This window comes from Malaclemys terrapin, chromosome 12 (assembly GCF_027887155.1).
Source record: "Malaclemys terrapin pileata isolate rMalTer1 chromosome 12, rMalTer1.hap1, whole genome shotgun sequence".
Lineage (NCBI taxonomy): Eukaryota > Metazoa > Chordata > Testudines > Emydidae > Malaclemys > Malaclemys terrapin.
In genome coordinates, this window is record NC_071516.1 from 34,191,134 (window position 1) to 34,214,070 (window position 22,937).

Sequence of the window (22,937 nt, forward strand, 5' to 3'; positions counted from 1 at the left end):
GCTATAGCGACGGATAGATTTGGGTAGGGGGCTAACCGTGGGTGTTGCACCCCTGGGACCAATTCTGAGGTCTACTGCGGGCTCCCAGGGGTCTTTGCGGGAATCACTTAGGGCCTCGGTTCTCCATCTGTACAATGGGCATAAAAAGGTTTTCCAATCTCGCTGTGGTGTTGTGGGGATAAATACATTAAGGACTGTGAGGTGCTCAGATACTACAGTAATTGGGGCCTGATAATCACCTAACAATGTCTAGTTACACCAACAAAGTATAAAACATAGAAGGTTTTATAACATAGGCCAAGAATTAACTCTGGGGAAACAAGGTGTGTGACCAATTTTATTGGAACAATAAAAGATGTTACCTCACCTAGCTTGTCTCTGTAATATCTTGCTATCAACATGGCTACAACTCCATTGTCTGGGGAAAACATTCCCCATATATGTGAGATTGTGCAAAGGTCTTTAAGGGACCTGAATACTTTCTAAAGCATCTGGTACTGGCCGCTCTTTAAGACAGGACTCCAGATTAGAGGAATCACTGCTCGTCTTGGGTGTGTCGATACCTGTGTTTCTGACCGAGTCTCACAGGTCCAAGGTACGTGGCACTAGAAGACAATATGTGACTTTGTCATTTTCCTCTTTGAACGTTCATGTAATTGAATGGAGTAAGCTTTCTATTGTTTAATAGCAGAGGAAATTATTCCACTGTTTGGTGCTTTTCTTCCTACTATTACAGCTCATGGAGAAAGGAGAAGGGGGAAATCAAACGCCCGTCACAGAATTCATCCTCCTGGGATTCGGGAATCAACCTGGGCTGCAGATTCTTCTGTTCCTGCTGTTTCTGGTGATCTACGTTGTGACCCTGGCCGGGAACCTCCTCATCGTTGCACTAGTTGTGGCTGATCTGCACCTTCACACCCCCATGTACTTCTTCCTGGGGAACTTATCCTGCTTAGAGACCTGCTACACCTCCACCATCCTACCTAGGGTGCTGGCCAGTCTCCTGACTGGGGACAGAACCATTTCTGTGGAGGGCTGCATCACACAATTGGCTGTATTTGATTTTCTAGTAACTACAGAGTGTTATCTCTTGGGCCTAGTCTTCACTTACCGGCTGGTCCGGAGGCACGCCATCGATGTTCTGGGATCGATTTATCGCGTCTGGTTAAGACGCGATAAATCGATCCCGGATCGATCCCGGAAGTGCTCACAATCGACGCCGGTACTCCAGCTCGCCGAGAGGAGTACGCGGCGTCGACGGGGGGAGACTTCCGGCCGCGTCTGGACCGCGGTAAGTCCGGAGTAAGGTACTTCGAATTCAGCTACGTTATTAACGTAGCTGAATTTGCGTACCTTAGTCCGAAGTCCGAACTAAGTGTAGACCAGCCCTTGGTGGTGATGTCTTACGATCGGTATTTAGCTATATGCAAACCGCTGCACTATGGAGCCCTTATGAACGGCCGGCTGTGCCTCCAGCTAGCAGCTGGATCTTGGATAAGTGGATTTCTAGCTTGTACAATATTAGTGTGTCTCATGTCAGAGTTAATTTTCTGTGGCCCCAATGAAATGGACCACTTCTTCTGTGATCTCATCCCAATGGTAAAACTCTCCTGCAGTGACACCAGCCAGATCACACCGGTTAGTTATACATTTTCCTTCCTTAATTTACTTCTCCCATTTCTATCCACCTTGACATCCTATGTTTGTGTCATCAGCACCATTCTGAGAATCCCTTCCACCACCGGGAGGCAAAAGGCCTTTTCCATCTGCTCCTCTCACCTCATCGTGGTGACAATCTTCTATGGGACCATAATGATTGTCTACATGGTACCGAAATCCAGCACCCTAAGAGCCCTGAACAAAGTGTTCTCTGTCTGCTACACAGTCCTGACGCCCCTGGCCAATCCGCTCATCTACAGGCTGAGAAACAGAGAGGTCAAGGAGGCCTTGAGAAACGCTGTCAGGAGATCTGTGACCCTTACAAAGAATTTAGATTAGTTTTCTAAAATGAGGATCGGTCAATCAGGTTTCTCTTGTCAAAGTGGCAGGGTCAAGTGGCCCCTGACACCGAAGTGCTGTATGAAAGATGTGCATGTGAATAAATATATTTGTAAATTATAGAGATGGTTGGAAAATGTTTTTGGAGGTTTTTTGGGGGGAGAAACTTTTGACTTTTCATCAAAGAACTGAAAGCCATGAAAATGAAAAAAGTTTTGTTTTTTGGCATGTGAAATCCGAAAACTTTCAGCTGGAAGTTGAAAAAAATGGTTCTGTTTGTTTTCTGTTTTCTGTCAAAAAAAAAAAAAGAAGTCAGTATCTCTGAGGGAAGCAGCGATTTTTCATGCAAAAGTTTTTGTTGAAATAAGCTTTTACTAAAAAGTTTTCACCAGCTCTAGTAAACAGTATGTGAATGGATGAGGAGCTGGTAGCTGGTGCTCAAGAATATGTATTTTTCTTTTTAGGACCAATAAAAATTATTGTTGCACACTGCAAATTGACTTCCTTTGTTTAGTTTTGTATGTGGAGTTCTTAATAATCCCCATCTCAGTTCCATTGGATACTCCCTTCCAATCTGCAAGGGTTATGATTTATTTCTTGTTCATAGTCACATTGCTCTGTGCTTGCTTCTTTCCAGCGAGCAGAGAATCCTAGAATCCTAGAAGTGTAGGACTAGAAAGGTGTTTGTCTAACCTGTTCTTAAAACCCCTAAGCATGGAGATTCCACAACCTCCCTAGGCAATTTGGTCCAGTGCTTAACCACCCGAATAGGAAGTTTTTCCTAATGTTCAACCTAAATCACCCTTGCTGCAATTTAAGCCCATTGCTTCTTGTTCTATCCTCAGAGTTTAAGGAGAACAATTTTTCTCCCTCCTCCTTGTAACAACCTTTTATGTACTTGCAGACGGTTATCATGTCCCCTCTCAGTTTTCTCTTCTCCAGACTAAACAAACCCAATTTCTTTAACCTTCCCTCATAGGTCATGTTTTCTAGACCTTTCATCATTTTTGTTGCTCTTCTCTGGGCTTTCTCCAGTTTGTCCCCATCTTTCCTGAAAAGTGGCGCCCAGGACTGGCACAATATTCCAGTTCAGGCCTTATCAGCACAGAGTAGAGTGGAAGAATTACTTCTCGTATCTTGCTTACAAGACTCCTAGTAATACATTCCAGAATGATGTTCACTTTTTTTGCTAACGTGTTACACTGTTGACTCACATTTAGCTTGTGATCCACTATGACCCTCAGATCCCTTTCCGCAGTACTTCTTCCTAGGCAGTCATTTCCCTTTTTGTATGTGTGCAATTGATTGTTCCTTCCTAAGTGGAGTACTTTGCATTTGTCATTGTTGAATTTCATCCTATTTACGTCAGATCATTTCTCATTTGTCCAGATCATTTTGAATTTTATTCCTATCCTCCAAAGCACTTGCATCCCCTCCCAGCTTGGGAAAAGGAATGGTCTGTGCCCCAAGGAGATGAGCATGCCCCTTACACGGTACCCCTTTCTACTCAGTTGTGCAGGGACAGGAGAAAGAGGGGGCCCTGGACTCCCAACCCTGCCCCCCCCCATGCACACACCTTCTTTCCGCCCTGCAGGAGTCACACTTCCCCATTAACCCACTCTTCCGGGGCAGGGGGAGGGAGGGGACGCGGAGGGCCACAGGTGGGGTGGGTGCGGAAACTCGGAGATTCATAGCTTTTAAGGTGAAAAAAGTCCATTCTGATCATTGTAGTCACAGCTGCTGCCCAGTAGAGACCAGATCAGGCCAGCCAGGGATTGGTCACTCAGCCCCAGTGCACTGGGGGCTGGTGAAGATTTGGGGGAGCTCGGTAAAACTGCCAGGCCCAACTCTCGCTGTCTCTACCCCAGCCTGGTGTGGCTGTGAGGCCCCAGCAAGGGAAGAATGGGGAATTGGGGAGCGAGTTCACCCCGCACTTACCCCACAGCAGTTACCCTTGCCCTTACCCCACCTTTCCTGTGGGACTGGGCTTGGCTTCCGCTCCGGTACGTTGGCTCTCCTCACTCACAGATTTGCTGTGGGGGCTCCTCTCAGTAAGTGGGGGGCTGAGCTGTCTGACCACCCCAAGGGGACAAGGATGTGGAGGGTTAAGGAGGGAAAAGGTCCCTAGCACCACATACAGTGAAGGTGGGATGCTGGTGCCAAGAAAAAAGTGTGAGGGGCCCTGTGTGTGTATGTGGGGGGTTCCAGGTGAGCTCCAGGGGATGGGAGTGATGGAAGAAGGGAGAGTGGTTTCGTGCAGCCAAGAGTTGGGGGTATTTGGGCTGATGTGTAGGGTAGATGGACCTGGGTTTTGGGGGCTGCAGAAGGGATCTGGGGGGAGTAAGGGGTGGTGGTAGGGGGCTGGGGTGAAGATAGAGGGAGGCTGCATGGAGGGAAGTGGTTTGGTGTCAGTGGGGGATGGGGGTGTGGGGGCAGTTTTCAGAGGTGGGTTTATTGGGGAATGGCGCTGGGGAGGCGGTGACCGGTGTCAGGGGAAGGTCTGGGTGCAGGGGGTTGGAGGGGGAGGCGACTGGCAGGGTGATGTTTCCAGGGGGCATTTATTTGGGGGGTTGTGCCAAGGGGTGGGTTTATGTGGGGAGAGGGGGGTTGGTGGAGTGGGGAGGTGGGATGGGTGTGTGGGGGGGTGTTGCAGGAGGAGGTTTTGTGGGGTTTGGGTTTTTCTGGGGAGGGTTGGAAGTGTTTATTTGGGGATGGGGCAGGAGGGGGTTGGATGGGATTAAACAGGAGCACAGTGGGGTTGGGTGGGAGGCTGAGGGGAAGGAGGTGGGGACTATAGGAGGGGGTTATTTGGGGATCTCTGGGGGATTGAAGGGGGTGTGGGAGGGATGGGTGGGAGCTGTGGACAAATCCCATGGCTGTATGTTGGGTAAATTGATTTTTAGTTTGGAAACCATCCATGTATTTTCTGTCCCAATTAATTCTCTGTGACCCTGTGATAAATGAAGTGTGTGTGTGGGGGGAGAGGGTAACTCCCTTTTATGGACACCCAGCCAGCCAGCCCTTCATTTATCACAGACCCCAATGAAACGGCTCATTTTTCTGGTGATCTCACCCGAGTGCTAAAACTGTCCTGCAGCAACACCAGCCTGATCACCCTGGTTCTTTATATATTTACCTTCCTAGATGCAGTTTCCCCATTTCCATTAACGTTGACATCCTATGTTTGTGTCATCAGCACCATCCTGTGAATCCCGTCCACCAGTGGGAGGCCTGTTCCTCTCACCTCAGCAGTGCAGCACTTTAGTATGGGACCATAATGCTTTGTGCTTGTCTCTTTCCAGAGAAGATAGAAGGAACGGTCTGGACCCCAAGGAGATCACAGTAGTTTAGACTGTGATTTTCCTCTACTCAGCTAACCAGGGGCGCTGGAGGGGTAGGTGGTTGCAGTTTCACAACCTCTTGTTTGCAGCTTGCTCACCAGATACTTGTCCCTGCAAGTGTCATGCTTCCCCAGGGTGATCAGGGCCTTCATTTTTGAGCCTCATTTTTGAGCCTTCATTTTTTTAAATAAAAGTAGAAATATGTCATCACTATTTAACAGTGAGGGCATTTAGTCATTGGAACATCAGTGACCATTTTTAAATCAACATGGGATTTGTTCTAAATCAAGATCTGCTTGGGGAATTATTTTTGGGGAAGTTCTATGGCCTGTATTATACAACAGGTCAGACTGGATGACCACAGCGGTCCCTTCTGGCCTTGCAATCTGTTAATCATTTATCTCTCGCCAAAAGCACACCTTGCTCACAACTTGCTCTTTTCTTTCTGTGGCATTGGTATTGAAAGAACGAGGGAGAGAGAGAGGGAGTACTGGTGTGGAGGGAGAAAGATTCCGGAGATGAATTAATACAGAGATTGTACTTCGATTTCTTTAAGAGAGGTAATTCTGTGGACAAGACTTTCAATTATGGGAGCCCAAAGAACAGCTTCTAAACTGGGACTTTCCAAGGGACCTAGAGGAGCACTAAATAAGAAAAATAAATGAAAAGGGCTAGATAAAAATGAGCAAGTCAACAAAAAGCCAGCCATCCGCCTTAAAGTCCTTTGTGGTTTATATTTGTCTGCAATTGACCAGCAAGGCAACTATGGAGCGTTCTCAGAGTCCTTTTACCAGAAACCCCGAAAACATGAGAACCTGGTGTGACACACTGTACCTCCAAATAGCGCCCTGTAACCCCCATGTTCATTGTTGGTTGTGATATTCCATACAGAGCATGCTATGTAAGATATCATAAGAAAGGTCATGATTTGCTGAAACCTGTTGTTCTATCCAAACATGTATGTCATTAGTGTGTATGAAATTATGAGATTTTGCTGTATTGTTGTTACTGAAATATGTTGTAAGTTTGAGAGACTCTACTGCCAGGTGTGTGTTAACAAACCACTAATCAAGTCTATGACTCAGTTGTACAAGTCCACCACAATGGGTGGTTTATGTGATCACTGTGACTCAGCAACGCCCACCAGGACATGTCGGGGCAAGTGTCTTCTAGGCACATTAACTAAGGATATAAAACAGGGGACTAGGGCATCATGCTTGGGCCTTTCTCCTCCCTCACCCATGCTGGAAGCAACAAGAATGCTGGGGAGACAGAAGACTTCAACAGAGGAGACTGGTCCCAGGCTTGAGCAAGAGTCCTGTGTATTGTGAACTGCAACATCCAGTGGGGTGAGAAAATTGCTTGTTCTAAATACTGTCTGGTGTGATAGGGTTAAGATTTAGATTATGCACTTATCTTTTATTTTCTTTGGTAACTATCTCTGACCTTTTAAGCCTTCTACTTATAACAACTTAAAATCTATCTTTCTGTAGTTTTACATTTTACCTAAAACTGTATTTCAGATGAAGTTCTTGGGAAATCTCAACTCAGGTTACAAAGGCTGGTGTATGTTCTCCCCACATTGAGGGAGGGGCAGACTGGGTAATAAACTTACAATGTTCAGGCTTCTGACCAGGGCAAGATGGTACAGCTCTGGGGTACAAGGCTGGGGAGATGTGGGGGAATTGGCTGGTGCCTTTCTCGGTGTGATTCCTGAGTGGCTCTGGGATCATTCATGCAAGCTAGCTGGGTGTGGTGCGCCACATGCTGTTGAGTTGAGTGAGAACAACATCTAGAGGGGTTTGCAGCTTGTCACTAGCAAAGCATTGGGAGGGACAGCCCAGGCTGGAGAGTTAAGGGGGCACAGTGATACCCCAGTTCCAGGTTGTACCCTGGGGATCCCGTCACACCTAGACAGTCTGGAAAAGGTTTAAATTTTGTCTTTTTCTTGCAACAGTCTGTGCTTCTGTCAACCCAAGTTGGGCTTTTCAAAGAGGCCTGTGGGACTTAGGTGCTAGAGGACAGGTCTACATGTTAAATACCACATTGACACAATTGCACCGCTGTAGCACTTAAATGAAGACACTCCTACACCGATGGGAGAGCTCTCTCTTTAAACGGATTCAGTTGTTTGCCCCCCCTACCAAACTCTCATTGGGAGGCTTCTCCAGAACCTCACTCCTCTGGTGATTAGAAACCAACTTCAAATTTCCAGCCTGAATTTGCTCATGGCCAGTTCATCTCCATTTGTTCTGGAGCCAACCTTGTCCTTTAGCTTCAATAGCTCTTCACCCTCCCTGGTATTTAACCTCCACCCAACTTATTTATCCAGAATACTCTGCCTTCTTTTCACTAGACTAAACAAGACAGCCTCTTCCAGTTTCCTCTCAGAAGATAGGCCTTCCATTCCCCGGATCGTCCTAGTAGCTGTTCTCAGCACCTGAGCATAACCTGGGAAAGGGCAGACGCTTCAGTGAAATCCAGTAGGGACTCTGTTATGCCAGTCTGTGTCCCTGGGAGGCCTCAGATAATATCAGGATGGGCAGGCACCAGTACAAACAGATAGATGGATGGATAGACAGACAATGAAGCTATTGCACAATGAAATGTTGCATGGAAGCCAACAGAGGGGTTCTCCGAACAAAAGCAAAACATTCACACTGGGGAGACCAGTCAGAGTTAACTAGTGCCTGCTGTTTTCTCCAATAAACAGTGACTCTCTGCTGTTAATCCCCAGTGTATTGAGAGGATGCCCATTAAATATGAGCAGGTTGTAGTAGGGATGAGAGCACGCAGGGAAGATCAGCAGCGCTGCTGCCAACATGATTCTTCGCTTAGCAGAAAGGATGAGGTAGAACAAGCAGGTCTGTTTGCTTTGTACAATCGTTTGTTTAAAACAAAACAAAAGGGTGGAGGAATATCAAGGGGGGAAATGTTCCTGCTGGCTCCTGAACAGCTGGGAAGGTTAATTATGTACAAGACACATTCAGCTACAAGGTACGGTGCTTCAGCCCGCGCAGAATCTCTTTGGCATTTGCCTATAGTTAAATCCTGGAATGTCTCTAACCCGCTGGCTCACCTATCCACTTTGGTCACCATGCAGAGATCAGGGACCAAACTCAGTGAGGAAAATACACCACTTACCAAAGGGCTGATTTTTCCACTGGTATTTCCCATATTCATTCTATCTATCTATCTATCTAATCTTATTCCCATTCTTTGATCACCACCCCTTCACCTTTCAACTCCCTCCCTCCCTCTCCTCTTCTCTGGCATTTCTATCTTGGTTTTCAGTCCCTCAGTCTTTCTTCCCTCAAAGTCATGGCTTCTGCCAAGCTCCCCGCTGCATAGTCTGTGGTCCCCTCTCAAAAACGGCTTCACTGAGCACTTTCATTTAATCCCAAGAGTGCATTCTTGGGAGTTATTCAGATTCTGTGGTGATAATTCCCAGTATAAGTGCTTGCATAGATTGCTATATAGGTAGTCATGAAACTGATAGGAAAACCAGTTGATTTTATCTAGGGCAATGTTGTTCAGATAAACTGTCTTTTGAAGACTGGACTTTAAGAGTGGCGTTAACATTGTCACTGCGAGGTCAATGAGAGCCAGGACTTTCAATAAAGTCCTCACTGAAAGGGTCTGTTCTTTAGCTGGAATCATTCTTTTAGGTCACCTGTGTTTCTTCTCCTCCCTAAACTTCACTCGCTAATTGGAAAAGCTGGGTTACATAGTTCGTTCTCTGTTTGTTACCTGGCTGGGCTTAAGCCAGCTCTAATTGTCCTAGACTATATGGAGTTTATAAACAGAGCTGGTCAGAAAATATTTTGGTTTTGTATAAAAAATTTCAACAAAAAATGAAAAAAACCACACAATTTTTTATAAAACTTTACATTGAAAAACTGAAATACTAAAAACTTGAAAACCCAATTTTTTTGGCATTTTCCAAAATTAAAATATTTTGAGGAAAACACACTTTCTGCCAAAAACCCAAAATTTTCTGTCAAAATGATTGGTGGAAAACTTTTGACCAGTCCTGTGATATATCCAGATAGGAGAGTATTTCAGCTCAGAGGTTGTGGAAATGGATTAAAACAGCCTCTGTATATAACCTGTCTCGTTCCTGTTCTTTTTCCTCTAAAACCCGTGTGGTTCATGCTTGCTGTCTTGACTCTGTTCGAATGGTATGTTCTCCCAGTTTCCTTTCAGCAAAGTCAAAGGGGCTCTTGATTTCTCTTCAGTTCCTTGGACACCTGCCTCTTCCTGCCACTCCCCTGAGCACGCCTGTGAGTCAGTCCTGGGTTTCTCACAAACCATTGCCTCAAAAATTTCATACAAACCTAAGAATAGCCAGACTGGGTCAGATGAATGGTCCTTCTAGCCCAGTATCCTGTCTTCCGACAGTGGCCAGTGCCAGGTGCCCCAGAGGGAATGAACAGAACAGGGCAATTTATGGAGTGATCCACCCTTTGTTGTCCAGTCCCAGCTTCTGGGAGACAGAGGTTTAGGGACACCCAGAGCATGAGGTTTTGTCCCTGACCTTCTTGGTTAATAGCCATTGATGGACCTACCCTCCAGGAATATATCTCATTCTGTTTTGAACCCAGTTATATTTAGGCCTTCACAACATCCCCTGGCAATGAGTTCCACAGACTGACTGTGCGTTGTGTGAAGAAATACTTACGTATGTTTGTTTTAAACCATCTGCCTATTAATTTCATTTGGTGGCCCTAGCTCTTGAGTTATGAGAAGGAGTAAATAACACTTCTTTATTTACTTTCTCTACACCGGTCATGATTTTATAGACCTCAATCATATCCCCCCCAAACTATCTCTTTTCCAAGCTGAGCAGTCCCCGTCTTTTTATTCTCTCCTCATATGGAAGCTGTTCCATCCTCCTAATCATCTTTGCTGCCCTTCTCTGTACCTTTTCCATTTCTAATATGTCTTTTTTGAGATGGGGCAACCAAAGCTGAACACAGTATTCAAGATGGACAAGTGCAAAGTACTCCATTTAGGAAGGAACAATCATTTGCACACATACAAAATGGCAAATGACTGCCTAGGAAGTCTGACTTCTGACTGTACTGTGGAAAGGGATCTGGGGGTCATAGTGGACCAGAGGCTAAATATGAGTCAGCAGTGTAACACTGTAGCAAAAAAAGCGAATATCCAGCGGGAGTGTTGTAAGCAAGATACGCGAAGTAATTCTTCCGCTCTACTCCGCACTGATAAGGCCTCAGCTGGAATATTGTGTCCAATTCTGGGTGCCACATTTCAGGAAAGATGGGGACAAACTGGAGAAAGTGCAGAGAAGAGCAACAAAAATGACGAAAGGTTTAGAAAACATGACCTATGAGGGAAGATTGAAGAAATTGGGTTTTTTAAGTCTGGATAAGAGAAAACTGAGAGGGGACATGATAACAGTCTGCAAGTACATAAAAGGTTGTTACAAGGAGGAGGGAGAAAAATTGTTCTTGTTAACCTCTGAGGATAGGACAAGAAGCAGTGGGCTTAAGCTGTAGCAAGGGAGGTTTAAGTTGGACATTAGGAAAAACTTCTTAACTGTCAGGGTGGTTAAGCACTGGAATAAATTGCCCAGGGAGGTTGTGGAATCTCCATCATTGGAGTTTTTAAAGACCAGGTTAGACAAACTCCTGTCAGGGATGGTCTAGATGCCCCATGAGTAAAGGGGCCTGGACTAGATGACCTCTCGAGGTCCCTTCCCGTCTTACGATTCTATGATTCTATGTAGCCACAATGGAGTTATATAGAGGCAAAATGATATTTTGTGTCTTATTATCTTTCCCTTTCCTAATACTTTGTTAGCTTTTTTGACTGCTGCTGCACATTGAGTGGATGTTTTCAGAGAACTAGCCACAATGAGTCCACAAAGATCTCTTCCCTGATTGGTAACAGCTAATTTAGACCCCATCATTTTATACGAATAGTTGGGATTATGTTTTCCTATGTGCATTACTTTGGATTTATCAACTTTGAATTTCATCTGCCATTTTGTTGCCCAGTCACACAATTTTGTGAGATCCCTTTGTAACTCTTTGCAGTCTGCTTTGCACTAAAGTATCTTGAGTAGTTTTGTATTGTCTGCGAATTTTGCCACCTCACTGTTTACCCCTTTTTCCAGATCTTTTATGACTATGCCGAACAGCCCTGGTCCCATGAATCCGCTCTCTCTCTCTCTCCCTCTCTCTCTCTCTCTCTTTCTCTCTCAGATTTATAAAGAAATGCAAACTGCTCTAATTATTCTGCCTCTTTTTACTGCTCAGTCATATCTGGGTACAGATTGCACCTGTGGCTGCAGCCAGAAAACAAAACCCCTAAGTGTCCATCCAGCTCCATTGCATTGGGAATAGGACCATTGACATGGTGGTGGATGCTACCTTCAGCCTATTTGCTTTTCTCCTGCTTTGTCCTCTTCCCTCCACAGCAATGGAGAACCAGACAGTGGTGAGCGAGTTCGTCCTCCTGGGCCTGACCCATCTCCTGGTACTACAGTGCCCTCTCTTCGTTCTCTTCCTCCTGCTCTACGTGACCAGTCTGTTGGGTAATGGGGCCATCATAGCTGTGGTGCTGGCTGAGCCCCGGCTTCACACCCCCATGTACTTCTTCCTGGGCAACCTCTCCTGCCTGGACATCTTCTACTGCACGGTCACCATTCCCAAGATGCTGGTCAGCTTCCTCTGGAGGCGCCAAACCATCTCCTTTGCTGGCTGTCTGGCCCAGCTCCACTTCTTCCACTTTCTGGGCAGCAGTGAGGCCATGCTGCTGGCTGTCATGGCCTATGACTGCTATGTTGCCATTTGCAACCCGCTGCACTACAGGCTGGTCATGAGCCCACAGACCTGCCTGCTCCTGGCAGTGGCCACCTGGTCCAATGGCTTCCTGCATGCCCTGATGCACACGGTCATGATATCTCAGGTGAATTTCTGTGGCCCCAATGAAATCCAGCACTTCTTCTGTGACATCAAGCCCCTGCTGAGCCTGGCCTGTAGCAGCATCCACCTCAATTTGACCCTGCTCAACATCATTACCGGGGGCATTGGTCTGGGTTCCTTTGTCCTCACACTCCTCTCCTACCTCTACATCATCTCCTTCCTTCTCCTGAAGGTCTGCTCCCAGAAAAGCAGGAGAAAGGCCTTCTCCACCTGCATCTCCCACCTCATGGTAGTGGCACTGCTCTATGTGCCGGTCATCTTCAATTATATGCTCTCCTCTGCGGGAAGCTCCTCTGAGAGGGAGATGGTTGCCACCCTCATGTACAGCATTGTCACCCCTGCCCTGAACCCCCTGATCTACACCCTGAGGAACCAGGAAGTGAAATCTGCTCTGAGGAAAGCGCTAAGGAGAAACTGCTTCCTTGGAAAAGAATAACTAAAGTAGAGACAATAATCAATGCAACAAAGGGTCTGACTCTGATATTGTCACGGGAAGTGGGCTGTACAATGTAAGGCACAGTTCTGCATGGGGCACATACTTTAGGGAAACATATTAATTACCATTTATTGTATTATTTGCATTACAACCGTGCAGAGAAATCACAAGGTAGGGAATCATTCTAAATTGTCATTGTCATCTGTATCTGCATTACAGTTGTGCCAAGCAAAGAGAGCATTGGGAATGACTGAATCATAATTGTTCTAATGCTTTTTTTTTTTTTTAACACCAGTGCAAACGAAATAGACTGCTGCAAATAGAAGTGAATGGATTTTTGTGCTGGCATGGGAAAGTTAATTGAAAATTATGTATATATATTTGGCAACATTTTCACTGGAGAACTTTGACTGTTCATCAAAAAACTGAACACCTGAAAATCAGAAATATTTTGCAAAAAGAAGAACAGGAGTACTTGTGGCACCTTAGAGACTAACAAATTTATTAGAGCATAAGCTTTCGTGGACTACAGCCCACTTCTTCGGATGCATATAGAATGGAACATATAATGAGGAGATATATATACACACATACAGAGAGCATAAACAGGTGGGAGTTGTCTTACCAACTCTGAGAGGCCAATTAATTAAGAGAAAAAAAAAAAAAAAACTTTTGAAGTGATAATCAAGCTAGCCAAGTACAGATGTGCACATCTACCAATGTGATCTATGCCATCATGTGCCAGCAATGCCCCTCTGCCATGTACATTGGCCAAACCGGACAGTCTCTACGCAAAAGAATTAATGGACACAAATCTGACATCAGGAATCAAAATACTCAAAAACCAGTGGGAGAACACTTTAACCTGTCTGGTCATTCAGTGACAGACCTGCGGGTGGCTATATTACAACAGAAAAACTTCAAAAACAGACTCCAAAGAGAGACTGCAGAGCTAGAATTGATATGCAAACTAGACACAATCAACTCCGGTTTGAATAAGGACTGGGAATGGCTGAGCCATTACAAACGTTGACTATCTCCCCTTGTAAGTACTCTCACACTTCTTATCACACTGTCTGTACTCGGCTAGCTTGATTATCACTTCAAAAGTTTTTTTTTTTTTTTCTCTTAATTAATTGGCCTCTCAGAGTTGGTAAGACAACTCCCACCTATTTATGCTCTCTGTATGTGTGTATATATATCTCCTCATTATATGTTCCATTCTATATGCATCCGAAGAAGTGGGCTGTAGTCCACGAAAGCTTATGCTCTAATAAATTTGTTAGTCTCTAAGGTGCCACAAGTACTCCTGTTCTTCTTTTTGCGGATACAGACTAACACGGCTGTTACTCTGAGAAATATTTTGGTTTTCAGCAACCAAACACCAAAAATATTATTATGAAAACTGCCCCAAACCAAAAAAGTTGGGGGAGAAGGGGGAGGGAGAGATGTTTGACCAATTTTTTTCAGGGTTTCAGGTTTTGATCAAAATTTGAAAAAATTTGAAAAGAGCAGACTCATTCTTGAACAGTTTCGTTTAGTCAAAACTCAATTTTTTAATTAAAATAAACAAATTTGATGGAAAATTTTCAATAAACTTTTATTAGCATCCTGTCTGATTTATTATTGTTACCATCGCAGGGTGGTAGAAATCTGCAGGTAAATTTGCTGCAGAGATTTCATTTTAACAGAAGTGGTAAATATTTAGTTTTAAGAAATGTAAAAGTGACAAAAATGGCTATTGCAAATAACCTATAATTGTTTTTTCATGTTGTGTTTGTGCGGATTGGGTTGACAATGTCAGAAATTTCCACTTTTTAAACAATTTGAATCGAGTGTCTGACTTTTTTCTTGCATCTGAAGAAGTGAGGTTCTTACCCACGAAAGCTTATGCTCCCAGTACTTCTGTTAGTCTCAAAGGTGCCACAGGACCCTCTGTTGCTTTTTACAGATTCAGACTAACATGGCTACCCCTCTGATACTTGACTTTTTTCTGACTGCAGTTTGACAAAACCTTATGAGCTCCTAGGAAATGAAAGATTAAAGGATTGGAGAACATGCTTTATAGTTGTTCACTCAAGGGGATCATTCTATTTAGCTTAGCAAAGAGATGGTTAAGAAGTGACGTGATCAGAGTCCATAAGTACCTACATGGAGAACAAATATTTAGTAATGGGCTCTACTGGCTAGTAGACACAGGTGTAACACGATGGAAGTTGAAGCTAGACTAATTCATACTGGAAATGAAGTGTACATTTTTAACAGTGAGGATGATTAATCACCGGAAGAACTTAGCAAGGGTTGAGTGGATTCTCCATCAATGACAATTTTAAAATTTCCAAGGGGCTAAAGCAGTGCACTGCCATTGGTGTTCTTGGGACCTTTCCTGAGACAGAGGCTGGAGGTCAATATTTGCTGGTTGTTCTGGACTGCTTCACAAAAGGACTTGTTGAGGCTTATCCAGTAAGAGCTCCAGAGCTGTGACAGCAACCGGGGTCCTAGTGAATGAATTCTTCACCACATTTGGGATCCTGGATGAGTAACACACAGATCAAGGGACACACTTTGAATACAAAGCATTTCTGCAGATTTGGGAGATTCTAGGGCTCCTCAAAACCTGCCCCACCCCAGCACACCCTCATCTGATGGGATGGTGGAAAGGATCAATAGGACGCCGGGAGCTGAGCAGGCCGCCTTTCTAGAAGAGCACCAAAGGGACTGGGGCCAGCATGTCCCATTCCTTATAGCGGTGGTCTTCAACCAGGGGTACATATACCCCTGGGGGTACGCAAAGGCACAGGTGCCAATTTCCTCTCTACCTGGGGGGTGCTCGACCCCCCCTCTGCCCTATGCCCACCCCCACTCCATCTCTTCCTCCAAGCTCCCACCCCTACCCCATCTCTTCCCGCCCCTGCTCCACCCCTTCCTCCAAGGCCCCACCCCTGCCCTGCCTCTTCCTGTCCCCACTCTGTCTCCTTCCTGCCTCTTCCCGCCCCCTCCCCTGAGCGCACCCCATCCCTGCTCCTCCCCTTTCCTCCCAGTGCCTCCTGCATACCACTGAACAGCTGTTCTGTGGCGTGCAGCAGATGCTAGGAGGGAGCGGGAGGAGTTGATCAGTGGGTCTTCCAGTGGGTGGGAGGCACTGGGAAGAGGGAGGGAGCTTGGCTGCCAGTGGTTACCAAGCACCCGCTAATTTTTTTCTGTGGGTGCTCCAGCCCTGGATCACCCATGGAGTTGGTGTCTATGCACAGAAGTCTTCCAGGGGGTACATCAACTCTACAGAAAAAGCACTAGCCGAGTCATTACAAACTACAATTTCATACAGCCAATGACTTGTTCATACTGCTCTATAGACTATACACTGAAATGGAAGTACAATATTTATATTACAATTAGGGCATTCAAGCAATTAAAAATGTATCACACAATTCAAAAAATTAATCATGATTAATCACGTGATTAACTGCATGATTAATTGAGCTGTTAATAATAAAATACCATTTATTTATATTTTTGGATGTTTTCTACATTTTCAAATATATTGATTTTAATTAAACACAGAATACAAAGTGTACAGTGCTCACTTTATATTTACTTTTTATTACAAATATTTGCATTGTAAAAAACAAAAGAAATAGTATTTTTCAATTCACTTAATACAAGTACTGTAATGCAATCTCTTTATCATGAAAGTTGAATTTACAAATGTAGAATTATGTACAAAAATAACTTCATTCAAAAATAAAACAATGGAAAACGTTAGAGCCTGTAAGTCCACTCAGTCCTACTTCTTGTTCAGCCAATCGCTCAGACAAACAGATAATGCTGCCCACTTCTTGTTTACAATGTCACCTGACTGTTGTAGCTGGCGCCACAAGATATTTATGTGCCAGATGTGCTAAAGGTTCATATGTCCCTTCATGCTTCAACCACCATTCCAGGGGGCATGCCGCCATGCTGATGATGGGTTCTGCTCAATAACCATCCAAAGCAGTGCAGACTGACACATGTTCATTTTCATTATCTGAGTCAGATGCCACCAGCAGAAGGTTGATTTTCTTTTTTGATGGTTTGTGTTCTGTACTTTCCGTATTGGAGTGTTGCTCTTTTAAGACTTCTGAAAGCATGCTCCACACCCCATCCCAGTCAGATTTTGGACAGCACTTCAGATTCTTAAACCTTGGGTCGAGTGCTGTAGCTATCTTTAGAAATCTCACATTGGTACTTTCTTTACGTTTTGTCAAATCTGCGGTGAAAGTGTTCTTAAAATGAACAACATGTGCTGGGTCGTCATCCGAGATTGCTATAACATGAAATTTATGGCAGAATTCAGGTAAAACAGAGCAGGAGACATACAATTCTCCCCCAAGGAGTTCAGTCACAAATTTAATTAATGCATTATTTTTTTAATCAGCATCATGAGCATGGAAGCATGTCCTCTGCAATAGTGGCCGAAGCATGAACGGGCATATGAATGTTTAACATATCTGGCACATAAATATCTTGTAATACCGGCTACAAAATTGCCATGCGAACGCCTGTTCTCACTTTCAGGTTACATTGTAAATAAGAAACGGACAGCATTATCTTCTGTAAATGTAAACAAACTTGTTTGTCTTAGCGATTGGCTGAACAAGAAGTAGGACTGAGTGGACTTGTAGGCTCTAAAGTTTTACATTGCTTTGTTTTTGAGTGCAGTTATGTAACAAAAAATCTATTGTCATAACTTTAAAGGGAAGGGTAACAGCTCTCCTGTGTACAGTACTATAAAATCCCTCCTGGCCAAAGACTCCAAAATCCTTTTACCTGTAAAGGGTTAAGAAGCTCAGGTAACCTGGCTGACACCTGACCCAAAGGACCAATAAGGGGACAAGATACTTTCAAATCTTGGGGGGGAAAGGCTTTTGTTTGTGCTCTTTGTTTTGGGGGGTTGTTCGCTCTTAGGACTAAGAGGGACCAAACATCAATCCAGGCTCTCCAAATCTTTCTGAACAAGTCTCTCATATTTCAAACTTGTAAGTAAACAGCCAGGCAAGGCGTGTTAGTTTACCTTTGTTTTCTCAACTTGTAAATGTACCTTTTACTAGGGTGTTTACCTCTGTTTGCTGTAACTTTAAACCTATGGCTAGAGCGGGGTCCTCTGGGCTCTTTAAGTTTGATTACCCTGTAAAGTTATTTTCCATCCTGATTTTACAGAGATGATTTTTACCTTTTTCTTTAATTGAAAGCCTTCTTTTTAAGAACCTGATTGATTTTTCCTTGTTTTTAGATCCAAGGGGGTTGGATCTTGATCCACCAGGAGTTGGTGGGAGGAAGGAGAGGGGATGGTTAATTTCTCCTTGTTTTAAGATCCAAGGGGTTTGGATCTGTATTCACCAGGGAATTGGTGAAGAGTCTCTCAAGGCTACCCAGGGAAGGGAATTAGCATCGAGAGTGGTGGCAGCGGACCAGATCTAAGCTGGTAGTTAAGCTTAGAAGTTTTCATGCAGGCCCCCACATTTGTACCCTAAAGTTCAGAGTGGAGAAGCAGCCTTGACATCTATATTTGTAAATTGCACTTTCACGATAAAGAGAGAGCACTACAGTACTTGTATGAGGTGAATTGAAAATGCTATTTCTTTTATCATTTTTACAGTGCAAATATTTGTAATAAAAAATAATAATATAAAGCAAGCACTGTACGCTTTGTATTCTAGGTTGTAATTGAAATAAATATATTTGAAAATGTAGGAAAACATCCAAAATATTTAATAAATTTCAATTGGTATTCTGTTGTTTAACAGTGCGATTAAAGCTACGATTAATCACAATTATTTTTTTTAGTTAATCGCATGCGTTAGCTGCGATTAATCGACAGCCCTAATAACAATCCATTTATTTTGTAATGATGTGGTTAAAAATGAGAAAGAAGCAATTTTTCAGTAACACTTTTGTAGTTTAGGTCTGATTTTGTAAGCAAGTGGATTTTAAGTGAGGTGTGACTTGGGGGTACACCAGACAAATCAGACTCCTGAAAGGGGTACAGTAATCTGGAAAGGTTGAGAGTCCCTGGCTTATAGAACAGCAGCACAAAGCGTACCCCAGCACTGCTCAGGGCCCAGGCAAACCTCTTGTACGGAGTTCTGATGAGGAACAAAAGATGCACGTCCTGGCTTGCTGCATGGTAACTTGCTGTAAGGGCAGGCCCTGCCAGGCTCTTGGTCGCTTATGTGTCTCATGTGATTGCTGAAGTGTTGCTGTATTTGAACCTGTCATTCGTTTGGCATGCAAGCTCGGTCACCAAGGAATGGTATTTTTCTTTGATGCTTCCAGCACACCTGTGTGTGCTATAAAATAATAATGGCACGCTGCCCAAAATGACTGGTTAAGGCCTTTCAGACCATTGTTGTTGCTTTTTCTATGGACACTGCACATAAACTAAACATGATGTTTACCCACAGAGCCTGGGATTTTAAAGGGGGCCTGTGGGAGTTAGAAGCCCAACTCACAGTGACTTCCAAAGGCACCTAACTCCCCTTGGTCCCATTCCTAAAGCATCATGAATCTCTGAGGGGCTCTGCAAAGAAAATGACCTGGTTATTAGAGCATGCTTGAGCGTTTAACTAGCACCTTTCTTTCTGGTGGTGGTAAGTGGTTGGTCAGACACTCGATACACTCAAGCATCCATACGTATTCTGCATGGATTCGCTGCTACCCAGTGTAAGGGTAAAGAGTGAAAAACAACCTAACAATGAGGGTCAGGTCAAACTCCACCAGACGCTAGCAAAGCCCTGCCAGGTGGCTTCGCATGGCCTGGTTCTAGGACAGGAGGGGCAGCCATGGTTTTGATATGAAATGGGCTCAGGCTACCAAAATGTCATCCCTTTTTACCAGCATTGAGACAGCACCTGGATTCCTTCCAACACTGAGGAGTGAAAAGTCCAGATGAATTTGCCTGGAGCTAACCTGTTCCTAACAACTGGGGAACATGGGATTTAAATAACTGATGTATAAACACAACATAATGACTCCTAAATGGATTCTAAGCTGTGTGCGTTGATGGAGGGTTTGCAATTAGGCCCTTTGGGTATTAATTAAAAACAACATTATTGCGGCATGATCTAGCCCGAGCTCAGTACAAGGAGTTTTCAATGGCAAGACTGGGCCAAATCACTCCCTGGTGTAATTGCACCAATTTCACCATGGTTACACCAAGGATTTATCTGGCCCAGTGCATTAACATCACCGAGAGAGTGGCTCGGATTCTGATAACAGAGACAGAGACAGCACTGGAGCCAGTGGAATGACTCCAGATTTACACCACTGTGACTGAGCTGAGAATCTGGGCCATTGGGCAAGTTCAAAGTTCTCCAGTAGCTCAGAATAATAACGTGCCAGTTATACCAGATACTTTGCATGTGTACGGACACCCTCCATCCTCACCACCAGGGATCTGGGCTTAGCACACTGGCTCTTTGTTTCCAAACTCTCAGGGCCAGAGTGTTAAAGGTATTTATTTGCCTCAAGATGCAGCTAGGCATCAAGTGAGATGTTCAAGTGCCTCATTGCTATTGAATCAACGGGCATTCAGGGCCTGTTTCCTTCTGAAAATGTCACTAGGTGCCTGCATTTTTTGCACTTAAATACCGTTCAAAATCTTGCCCTCAGGAGACAACAACTGAGCTAAAGGTCAAACTCCATAGATGATATTTGTTAGAATTGGGTCCTTCCGCTTCTGTCTCTGATCACTATGTAGTGAAATCAGAACCAGACACGCACAGAATACTCCCTTCATTGGGAGCTCCTAGATTCATACTTCCAGAGCTCTCAAAACCAGAAGGGGCCATGATGAGTGTCTTATTTTACCTCCTGCAAACTACAGGCCAGTGATTTTCTCCTCCCTCTTAAATGTGGACCAGAACCACTGAGCTAGGGCCTATTCTAATGTTAAGGATCCTTCAATCGCTCCTGCTGAAGCTGTTCCACTTTGGAGAAATACTTAAATAGACACTGGAGGACTCCATCTTGGGTCTTCCATCACCCCGCTGAATGCACGACCCACCAGGCTCTAGTGTCAGGCCTGGTCTACACTACACAGTTAGGTCGACGTAAGGCAGCTTACGTCGACCTAGTTATGTCAGTGTCCACACTACAGCCTTGCTCCTGACAAGGTAAGTGCCCTACTCCCCCAACTTCATAACTCCACCTCCACCAAAGGTGTAGGGCTTATGGCGGTGTAGTTAGATTACTTTCATTGGTTGGCTCCTGCTGTGAAATTGACAAGAAAGCCAGGCAGCAAGAGCCCAGCTGCCCCCCGCTCCTCTGGAGAACTGGGTGGCTGGACCCTACTCCCGGCTGGGACCTGGGGTTTCTCTGCACCAGTTCTCTCCAGGAGCCTGAAATTGACAAGGCTGCCCAGCTCCCGGCAGGGAATGGGGAGCTGAGAAACCCCGGGCGGGTTCCCATGGTCCCCGTGGGGAATGGGGAACTAAGGGTGGGGACAGCCTGCCGGGAGCCCGGGAGCCTGTGGGACAGCCAAGCTTCCAGCAGGAAGCTGCCTGTGGACTGGGCTCTCAGCTCCCCACACTGCCCCTTTTAGGTCGGTGGAAGCGCTCCTGGTGAGGACACGAACCACCGACCCAAGAAGGGTCGTGTGAACTGCACCACTGCAGTAATTACTGCAGTGGCTGTAAGTCGGCCTAATATAGGGCGACGTTACTTTCTAGTATAGAGATACCCCCAGTGTCTCTCTTGCACTCTCTCTCCTCCTGAATTCTCTCTCTACTGCTGTGATGCTCAGTAACAGCCATGAAATTAAAGGAAGCCACAGAATTGTAGCAATAAACAAGGAGGAGACTTGACATGTGATTAGACTTGGTTGAAAATTTCCCATCAAAATCCAAATCCCTGAAACTGTAAACTTTCAGCTGATTTTCCCCCCGCCCCCCAATTTTCAGTCCCAAATTTTGAGTGTGGGCAGTTTTTGGCCCAATTTTTTTAAATTTCAGTTGCTGAAAAGTAAAATATTTTTGGTTTCCAGTTTTTCAATGAAAAGTCTAAATGTACCATGGGAAATTTGGACAAGAACTCAAACTGTTTTGTTTTGATCAAAACGTCCTTTGCGAAAGAAAAAAAACAACAACCTGACCAACTCTACATTTGACAGCTCCTTGCTGAGCTGAATGGAAACTGTTGGTAAATCCCAACCCGTTAGCATTAATTGACTGTCTCTGCTAGAACGCTAAACAGAGTGGGCAAAGCTTGAATTGCTCATAGAGTCCGAATTCCCCAGAGTCCATTTCCCTCTTGCCCCCAATGGATATTGACAGCACTGTACAGCATTTCTCCCCTAACACTAATTTGGAGCAAACAAACAAGAAGAGTATTATTAGCATGTTTGTTGGGTGACATCCTTAAGGGAAGAGCCACCTGCTCTATTTTGACCATCACATTCCCTGTGGCTCTTAGGGAGAGTTTAAAAGCTCCTCTTCAATCCATTCCCAGGTACTCGGCATCAGCAACACAAGCACGAGGAGACAAATTCTTCGTCTCAGAGTAAGGAATTTGCCTAGCGAGTTAGCTGTCCAATTCCTATTGACTTTGCTCTGAAAACATCAGCCTGCTAGTGCCAAGGAAGCTCCGTCATTGTTTCAGAGGCTGTTGCGATTTGAAAAGTTTGTCCATGATAAAGATTACAAATCAGAAATTAAGCAACAAAAGGCTCCTTGGCTCGGCGGAGGGAGAGTTAAGGGGGGAGGGCTATGTTGGTTCATCACTCAGCAGCCCAGATAAGAGCAATGGAAGATGTTGGAAACAAAGAACCTCAAGGATGAAGCCTTTAATCTCACCGCTTGCTAAGCAAAGGTAATCTCATGGGGAAAGCAGTAAAGGTGGCTTCAATCCCTCGCTTTCCCACAGTCTGTCTTTGGGATCCCGGGCAAGCCATGCAGAGTGACATTTTTTTTAAAAGCACCAAAATAATTTAGGAGCCTAAATCTCCTTGACTTTCAACAAGATCTAGGCTCTTCCATGTCTACAGAACATATTGGCAACATTATTTAGGTGCCTGAAGATGCAGACAGACCCCTAGTGGAATTTTCAGAAGTGTCTGAATACGTTAGCTGCATAACTCTCATTGATTTCACTGGTGGTAGGTTCCTAGCCTGCTTAGGTGCTTTTGAAATTCCGAGCAGGGGCCTAAATACCTTGGAAAATCTGGCCCTTAGGCAC

At 44.7% G+C, this 22,937-nt stretch overlaps 2 protein-coding genes across 2 annotated transcripts; both read left to right on the forward strand.

Moving 5' to 3' along the window:
- The first annotated feature begins 736 nt into the window (after window positions 1–736).
- LOC128845902 (olfactory receptor 10A7-like) lies at window positions 737–1,998 on the forward strand. The gene is made up of 2 exons (XM_054044964.1): window positions 737–1,099; window positions 1,387–1,998. The coding sequence occupies exons 1-2, from the start codon at window positions 740–742 to the stop codon at window positions 1,996–1,998; spliced, it is 972 nt and encodes a 323-aa protein (XP_053900939.1). The 5' UTR covers window positions 737–739.
- A 9,722-nt stretch (window positions 1,999–11,720) lies between these two features.
- LOC128846745 (olfactory receptor 12D1-like) lies at window positions 11,721–12,728 on the forward strand. The gene has a single exon (XM_054045994.1). The coding sequence runs from the start codon at window positions 11,721–11,723 to the stop codon at window positions 12,726–12,728; it is 1,008 nt and encodes a 335-aa protein (XP_053901969.1).
- The last annotated feature ends 10,209 nt before the right edge of the window (window positions 12,729–22,937 follow it).